The following is a 9,339-nucleotide window of genomic DNA, read 5'->3' on the forward strand; positions in this document are numbered from 1 at the left end:
TAAAGATGTATAATTTAATATCAGGCAATTATAGGGTTTGAGTTTTGGAACGCAGCGCAGGCCATAATATTCTAATTGCTAATGCGAACTAGCCGATTCTCAGAAGTGCAAACTCCAGAGCAGGTCGCATAATTCGGTTTGCAACGCCGACCTTCGCTGCAAACCCATACCGTATAAATATAGCCCATAAATCCACCTGGTAGAGTTTATTTCATTTGCACAATTGGAGTTTCTTCGTGAGGTCACGGTGGTCATTCTGACCGCTCGCACACTTAAATAAATTGTTTTTTTTTTCTTCTCTTTGCTGTGTTTTAGCCAAACAGGGTTATTTATGGTTACAGCTTAGTCTGAATTAAAAAGTTATTTGTTTGCGTGTGCCGGGAGAGGGAAGCGCGGAGCTCGCGGCTATAAAATCATTCTTACTGATGAACATTGAATAAGGTTATCTATTTAAATTACTATGTAGGTATTGTTTGGTATTTCAGTTGTATAGTACCTACCACTATAATAAAATAGAAAAGATTTTTTTTTAATTTATAACAAACAAGTAAAGTCAAAACCACTGAAACTATTTACTGTCACTAAAATACTAATAAATGTTACATTTATTCATTCCGCTATGGACCGATATAGAAGAAACCTTTACCTATAGGTATTATACTCGTTTTATTGGATAGAACATTATTTGATTAAGTATAACATTTTATATCACATCTTATTATTGATATAAAGTACCTAAGATTACAAGGTTCATTGAATTGTAAATATCACCTTGGCTTGTGTAAAACCTGTAACTTAATATCGTTTATTTAAGGATTCAAGAACAAAGAAAATATATACGCATTGTATCGATGTCGCTTCGGTGAAACAAAGTCAATTGATATTCAATAATACACCTAGTCGACGAACAATCGAATCACAAGAGAAATTGCTAATATTTCATATTAAATTGGAACAAATGAAATATTGAGGACAAATGAAAAATTAATGAAACCGAATGGATATTAAATTTTATTTTGCTTGTGTAAACTGGATACCAAAATTACAAGAATATTTAAAATATATGTTAGGGTAGTGTATAACTATTAGAAGAGATATTGGTACTCTTGCCTCCAAAACACACCATAGATGATTAATAAAATATAATATTATCTTTACCCTATATATTAAATATGTATGTTATTGCTCATTAACCGGCACTCATTAAACAAGTGACCTCAAATGTTTTATTTAATTCGTCCATAAATCGTGTGAGTCAAAAGTGACACTTCATTATTTAAACTGGCATCAAGCTCGGCTTGTTTGTTAATGATTCTGCGTACAGTTTCAGTTATTTACAATCGCGGCCGTAGATATAAGCTTATCGGCATTTAATTACACAAATTGCACTAATGTAATGTTGTAAATGTAAATTAAACCCAACGAGAAATTCGATCATTGAACTCTCGCAGTCACCCCCTCTCAGCTTAGAATACTTGCTACTTTTGCAACACCCTGTAAATATAATATAAAATTTTAATAACCGTTAATACGCTTTTTACGATAGGCTATAAGTTTGTTATTTACATTACAAAACATAGATGTATTTATTAGTAACCGACAGAAATTTAAATAAGTTTCAATCGTTCACGGATGTCGCGGATGAAAGAGTGAGTAAGCAGCTCCGTCATATTATTATCTTCAGGGACACAATGTCTAGAAGAAATTGTTCCGAGAAACTGCCATGAGCGAGTCCACCTGACGCCGCTCACGAGATCGATTACTTCAAACTACCATAATTTCCGCGCTACACTGTATTATAATCATACTCCACTCAACAAATACGGGCTCTGCCAACTACTCGGATGTAATGTACATAGCTGCCACCTTACTCGTGCACTCCAGTTAATCAACTTTGATCTCTGTCCCCTTAACTTAAGAGCGTGGTGCAAGTTTGCTGGTGTCCCACGAAGTTGGTGGGCGCGGATAAGTCGAGACGCGTTCTAAGCTAGTTGTGACGTCATCGCCGGGCCACTAACATCGTCTCTACTCTCACGTATGTGAACTTTGCGGGCCAAGTTTAAACCCACTTGCTTATTTCCGTGAAAACAAATTGAAAATCCATCAGTTAGTGTGCATCACTTCCATTTAGAATGGGTTCTATTGTTATCTAATGGTTAGTGTTGAAGCACAACACTACGTGTGCGCCCCATCACTAGACGAGTGACGGCGCCCCCCCGCGCCCCGCACCCTCGCAGGCGCAGACGCAGACTACGGGCCGCCATTCTGAGACTGCAAGCCATTCGATCAACATAACCAATATTTCTTTGATTTTGAAAAGCTGATAAAGTCAATATATTTCTTGTAAAACGGATCTCCAACCTAGTTCTCATTGAGTAGATACCTGCGCCACCAAGTTTTCGAGCCGGATACGGGCTTTTTGGAAGATCTGAAGACCAGGCGAGACGAAAATCGGAATCCCGAGGCACGTATCGGCGAGGTCGTTCAAGGGCAAGGTAGAAGATCCACGCGGCACCAATCTGCTATTCGCCGTGAACTCCACGAAAATAATCAAGATACAACATTCTACGGCCAGTCTCGAATCTCAAGAATCACAAGAAAAACCAGAAACCACGACCAGAATCGAAAAACCAGGAAAAGAGGTTACAGTGTGGTATTGCTGTGAGTTCGTTCCAATTTCAATTATCCCCTGTGTGCACAATTCAATTCACTATCTTTTTTCCTAGTAAAAATCACGTAACAATAATAATTATCCCGTTTTAATCATCAATTCATTTTGTTAAAATTACCATTTTGGGTGTCATAATCTAATTATCTCCCATTTCTCCCGTCACCTGTCTATTTTTACACAATCGAAAGCGCATATTATTCATAAATAATCGAATCTATTCCCAATTTTAACCTACGTGTTTGCGTACCCACGTCATTAAATTATTGAAATCCATTTGCATCTGTCAATCCATTCAAGTTTATTCAGTTCAAAGGCCATATTTGTTTCAATGAACAGCTGTTTTCCCCAACACAGTGTATATTTTTAACAAATTGCATATTTTTTCTCGTTTTTTAACATATTGTTTTTATCTCATACATTCCAGTGAATCCGTCAGCATCGCTGTCGCGCAGGTGGTGCGTGCGCCGAACCGCCTCTAACCGGTTACGCAAGCTGAGGTGGCTTCGATGTTTGCATTGCTTGCGTGAGCTCTTCTGCTGACCCATAGTAGCTGCCTGTTAAAATTTAAGTATCGCTTCATACACTTCGAGCTTGTTTCACTATTTTCACAAATTTTACTTTATAAACAAAGTGTAAAACAGCTATAAACATTGATCGAATGGATTGCAGTCTCAGAATCATCTGAGAGACTTGGGCACCAGTTATCTTAGCTTAACTTCATTTCTTAGCCTACTCCATTAAGTCGCAACTCATTAAACATGGATATTAAATCATTAAAAAGGTCAAGAGCATCATTTAAATCAAAGCTTACAATATTTAAAACTTATTTAGAAACGCTTTTGCCTTGTAAAGAGCTAAATAACTTGCAAATTCGAGAATTAACTATTAGAGCTAGTAAAATACAAGAAATGTACAATGAATATGATTCAACTCAAACTGAAATAGAAAATTTATCTGAAATTCCAGGTGACGAACATTTAGAACGGGAGAGCTTCGAAACCAGCTACTTCAGCACAGTAGCTGCCGCGCAGGAGGCGCTCGATAAGCACACGGCGGCTTCTGCGGCGCGGGACAATCAGTCGGTAACGGGTTCTAGTGCATTCTCAGGTGGGCCAAACCTTAAATTACCTACAATTAATTTACCGACATTTTCTGGTCGCTATCAGGACTGGTTAGAATACCATGACACATACAAGTCACTAATACACACAAACACTTCAATACCAAAAATCCATAAATTTCACTATTTGCGGAACACTTTAAAGGAAAGTGCTTCTATAATCATAAAATCATTAGAGTTTTCAGCAGAAAACTATGATGTTGCATGGGATTTGCTGTGTGATCGATACAATAATGATAGAATTCTAGTAAACAATCACATACAAGCTTTGTTTAACATACAACCAGTTGTTCAAGAATCCTCAAAGGCGTTACGTAACACAATAGATAGCATTAATAAAAATCTAAGAGCCTTGAAAACACTTAATTTACCTACAGAACACTGGGACATTCTCATCATCCACATGGTGACTAGTAAGCTGGATTCACACACAATGCGTGACTGGGAAACAGAACGCAATCATATAAAGTCTATACCTACTTTAGAAGAATTCAACTCATTTCTCAAAAACCGCGCAGACTTACTAGAGACCATGGAGGAAGCACAATCACAAAAACACACACGCAGACACAGCGACATCTCTCACAATCGTCCAAAAACTTTTGTTGTAAATCATAACCAAACACAAAAACAATCACAATATAATTGCCCTGTTTGTAAAAATAATCATTCCATTTACCAATGTCTTAAATTCAAATCAATGCCTATCGAGGCACGCATTGAAAAGGTAAATAAATTAAACCTTTGCACTAATTGTTTACGGAGTGGTCATGACGAACAACGTTGTAGATTGAGTTCATGTAGGTATTGCACAAAACGACACAATACAATGTTACATAAAACGGATTCTGCATCTACACAATCACAAACACAAACAAAATCAAGTAGCTCGCAGTCCCCCTGCCATGGGTCAAGTGACTGTGTTGTCTTACCGTCCATAGCAGGGCAAAATCAATCACAAATACCACAGAGTAGTCAGAACAGTATGGTAGTACAGTCAGACAACATTACATTGTCCTCTACTCATAACAGTCAAGTTCTACTTTCAACTGCAATCATAAACATAACCGATCACCACGGTAACAATCACAAAATTCGTGCACTTCTAGATAACGGCAGCACGTCTAGTTTTATTACAGAAAAAATACAAAAACAGTTGCAAATACCCAGTTATTCAACTTCAATTTCAGTACAAGGGCTAAATAAACAGTCTTCAAAAATAACACAAAGATGTGACGTGACTATATCGTCACTCACCAATAGTGGTTATACAACAAACGTCAATTGTTTCGTTGTTCCACAAATCACCCAGTTGATACCTACTACAAGAATAAATTGCGAGGCTCTCAATATTCCTTCGCATATCAAACTAGCAGATCCGACGTTCTCAGTTCCTGCGGAAGTGCATATGCTGTTAGGCGCGGATTTGTTTTGGGCGGTCCTATCTAACAACCGCATCAATCTAGGCAAAAATAAACCAACCTTAGTTGAAACAACACTAGGGTGGATAGTTTCAGGATCTATACAAGTTCCTTATTCTAAACACAACAAAATGCAATCCTATAATACAGTCCACTGTCATTTTCTAAATAACATTGAGCTTGAGGAAAAACTCGATAAATTCTTTGAATTTGAATCAGTTTCCACCACTCAACAATCCCGAACTAAAGGTGAGAGTGAGTGTGAACAAATATTTACACAAACAACCACACGCCACCCAGATGGCAATTTCATTGTTACAATACCATTAAAAGAATCACCTGAATGCTTAGGCGACTCATCACAACAAGCATTAATTCAATTTAAATCATTAGAGCGCAAATTCAATCGCAACAGTGAGTTTAAACAAAAATACACAGATTTTCTTGAAGAATATCAGACCTTAGGTCATATGTCAGAAAACACTAACCCACAAGACGACAAAACTTCATACATAATGCCACAGCACGGCATTCTGCGTGAAGATAAACTCACAACAAAGTTGAGAACAGTTTTTAACGCATCGAGTATAACTAGTTCAGGCAAGTCATTTAATGACATTCAGTACATAGGCCCCACTGTACAAGATGATTTATTAAGCATACTGATTAGATTCCGTCAGCATAAGTATGTAGTGTCGTCGGACATAGAAAAAATGTACCGACAAATTTATGTAAAGGAGGAACAGCGAAGCTTACAACAAATTTACTGGCGATCAGATCCCAGTGAGCCAATCAAACTATACAAGTTAAATAGGGTCGCGTACGGTACAGCATCCGCGCCATATCTAGCTACCAGATGCCTAATGCAGTTAGGGCAAGAGTGTACAGACAAAAATGTAGGTGAAACAATCTTACATGACTTCTACGTCGACGATTACATCTCAGGTAATGATGACGAGCAAACCCTCATACAAACATGTAAGGGCGTCATACAAACACTACAAGGAGCTCATTTTCAGTTACGAAAATGGCGTTCTAACTCTGCCTCAGTATTAAACTCTCTAGACAATGAAAACAACAATGATGAACTATTATGTCTAAAAAATGACGAGTATGCAAAAAGTAGGTTTACTTTGGGCCTGCACAAAAGATTTATTACTGTTTTCAATAAACAACATCAAACAAAAACACAAAATAAATAAACGCATAATTTTATCAACTATAGCACAAGTATTTGACCCATTAGGATTAATTAATCCTTGTATGTTACAGGCCAAAATTCTCCTACAGAATTTATGGGCGAAAAATGTTGACTGGAACACTCAGTTACCAGCCGAGGTTGAGTCACAGTGGAACACATTTGTAAAACATTTACCGGAAGTAACCGAAATTCAAATTCCTCGTCGAGTTTTATGTGATTTCTACATCAAGGTAGAATTACATACATTTAGCGATGCTTCTATAAAAGCATATTCAGCTTGCGTATATGTACGCTCACTGTCTAACAATGGCAACGTAAGTGTCCACTTACTGTTGGCCAAAAGTAAAGTTTCTCCTCTAAAACAAAAAATTACTATGCCCAGACTTGAGCTGTGTGGTTCTCTTCTGGCTACTCAGTTAGCAAAAAAGGCAATAGAATCATTACGTCTACATATAGACGCACAGTACTTCTGGTGTGACTCAACTATCGTGCTGAGCTGGATAAAAACATGTAAGCTAAAACTAAAACTATTTGTACTCAACAGAATAAATGAAATCACCAAGAATTCAAACCCTCAGTCATGGAATTATGTTCCCACAGATATGAACCCTGCCGATATAGGGTCAAGGGGTTTAAATGCAGCAAAACTTAAATCATCAATTTTGTGGTGGGGAGGTCCGCACTTCCTACACCAAGCAGATATGCAGTTGCCTACTCAACCGCAAAACACAAATAGTGAGGAATTGCCAGAGATTAAGTTTCAGTGTCATTTATCTACTACTGAACCTCATGAAAATAATTTAGCACTTAACTTTTCTAATATTTGTTTATTACAACGTGTAATAGTACAAATTAAACGTTTTAAACATAACTGTTTCAATCGTAATAACAAAATAGTAGGTCTAATTACAGCATCAGAACTTGAAGACGCTATGCAGGTTTTATGTAAAATAGTGCAGAGTGATATGTTTTGTAAACAAAAATCAATTTTAATTAACAAAAAACCATTGCCGTCTAAAGATAAACTTTTAAGTCTTAATCCCTTTGTTGATGATGCAGGTATAATCAGAGTTGGAGGGAGACTGTCGAACACGAACTACGCCTACGACACAAAACACCCCATCTTACTACATGCATCACATCACATCACTAAACTTTTAGCCCAACACTATCACAAAATACTTTTACATCCAGGGCCACAACTATTATTGGCAACATTACGCCATAAGTTTTGGATTATCAATGGGCGTAATTTAACTAGAAAAGTAACTCATACTTGCATAACTTGTCTTAGATTTTCAGGTAAAACTTACCAACCCATCATGGGTAACCTCCCAAAGCAGAGGCTACAAGCTGACTATCCATTCGCAAACACAGCAGTCGATTATGCGGGACCAATCCTGATAGCGAACAAAAAGGGTCGTGGCAGTCAGCTGAAAAAAGCATACATAGCCATTTTTGTATGTATGGCAGTACGAGCTGTGCACATAGAGCTCGTCACCGACTTAACTTCCCAGGGCTACATGGCCATGCTTAATCGTCTAATTTGCCGCAGGGGCAAGCCAGCCTCCATAACATCCGATAATGCTAAATGTTTTATTGGTACCTTTAATGAATTACCTAAATTTTTGAAACAAAATTCCAATAACATAATTAATGAAGCAGCTAAGATTCAAATTGAATTCAAATTCTCTCCACCATACAGTCCGCACTTCAATGGGTTAGCAGAAGCGTCAGTGAAGTCAGTCAAACATCACCTAAAACGAGTTTTATCAATGACTCACCTAGATTATGAAGAAATGTACACTGTCTTGGTTCAAATAGAGGCAATTCTTAATTCCAGACCCATAACCCCTATTTCATCTGATCCATCTGATCTAGTAGCTCTCACTCCTGCACATTTTCTGATTGGACGAACGCTCACAATGCTACCTGCACCTCAGGTCGACAACGCTCCAATCAACACACTCTCTCGATACAAACGAGTCCAAGCATTGAAAGCACACTTCTGGAATCGCTATTATAAGGAGTATATTTCAGCATTACAGATTCGCAGCAAGTGGCACACCAATCGAGGTCAACTACAGCTTGGGCAGATGGTCCTCATCAAAGATGACCGGCTCCCACCCAACAGATGGCTGCTCGGTCGCATCACAGCCGTCTACCCTGGCACCGACGGCATCAACCGCGTGGCAGACGTCCTCTCCACTTCGGGGACCTTGAGACGGGCTTACAACCGGCTCTGCCCTCTACCCATGACGTTGGACCAGGATACTCCAGCTCCAAGGGGCCCAGCTTGTTGAAGCACAACACTACGTGTGCGCCCCATCACTAGACGAGTGACGGCGCCCCCCCGCGCCCCGCACCCTCGCAGGCGCAGACGCAGACTACGGGCCGCCATTCTGAGACTGCAAGCCATTCGATCAACATAACCAATATTTCTTTGATTTTGAAAAGCTGATAAAGTCAATATATTTCTTGTAAAACGGATCTCCAACCTAGTTCTCATTGAGTAGATACCTGCGCCACCAGTTAGGATGTCTGTATATTATTGCACCTCAGCTCAACATAATAAAACGTAGTCCTTATACTCGCAAACTATTTTTAAAAGCTTTTCTCTCATTTCTTTGTTAGAATATATAAAATAACTTCTTGTTAAATATCTTTTATAAAAACGTGTAGTAGAGTTTTTTTCAGGAAACACTTTTGAGTTAACGACATAAATTAAACATCGTTTATGTCGTTAACCCAAGACTCTATCAAGAGCTCTTTTTCAATCGTAAAATAGGTACGCTTTAAACTTTATTAAGCTTAGTATTCCCCCTTAAGCCTGCACCTGCGTACGTAGATAGGTAAGATGAAAAGCACTCTACGGAAGCTAGCGGTACAATTAGTTCCCAATATGCATCTAATAGAGTTTGACGGC

At 38.4% G+C, this 9,339-nt stretch overlaps 1 protein-coding gene across 1 annotated transcript; it reads left to right on the forward strand.

Moving 5' to 3' along the window:
- The first annotated feature begins 2,157 nt into the window (after window positions 1-2,157).
- LOC119690505 lies at window positions 2,158-8,903 on the forward strand. Its single transcript, XM_048628604.1, has 2 exons — window positions 2,158-3,778; window positions 8,454-8,903. The coding sequence occupies exons 1-2, from the start codon at window positions 3,430-3,432 to the stop codon at window positions 8,714-8,716; spliced, it is 612 nt and encodes a 203-aa protein (XP_048484561.1). The 5' UTR covers window positions 2,158-3,429; the 3' UTR covers window positions 8,717-8,903.
- Window positions 8,904-9,339: the final 436 nt, after the last annotated feature.

The sequence above is a fragment of the Plutella xylostella genome, chromosome 21 (assembly GCF_932276165.1).
Source record: "Plutella xylostella chromosome 21, ilPluXylo3.1, whole genome shotgun sequence".
NCBI classification, from domain to species: domain Eukaryota; kingdom Metazoa; phylum Arthropoda; class Insecta; order Lepidoptera; family Plutellidae; genus Plutella; species Plutella xylostella.

Bases quoted from the DNA above. Each gene is read 5' to 3' on its own strand.
- LOC119690505 (XM_048628604.1), top strand. From the start codon at position 3,430: ATGGATATTAAATCATTAAAAAGGTCAAGAGCATCATTTAAATCAAAG. The intron at 3,779-8,453 runs GTGGGCCAAACC...AGTATATTTCAG, and splicing joins GGGTTCTAGTGCATTCTCAG to CATTACAGATTCGCAGCAAG.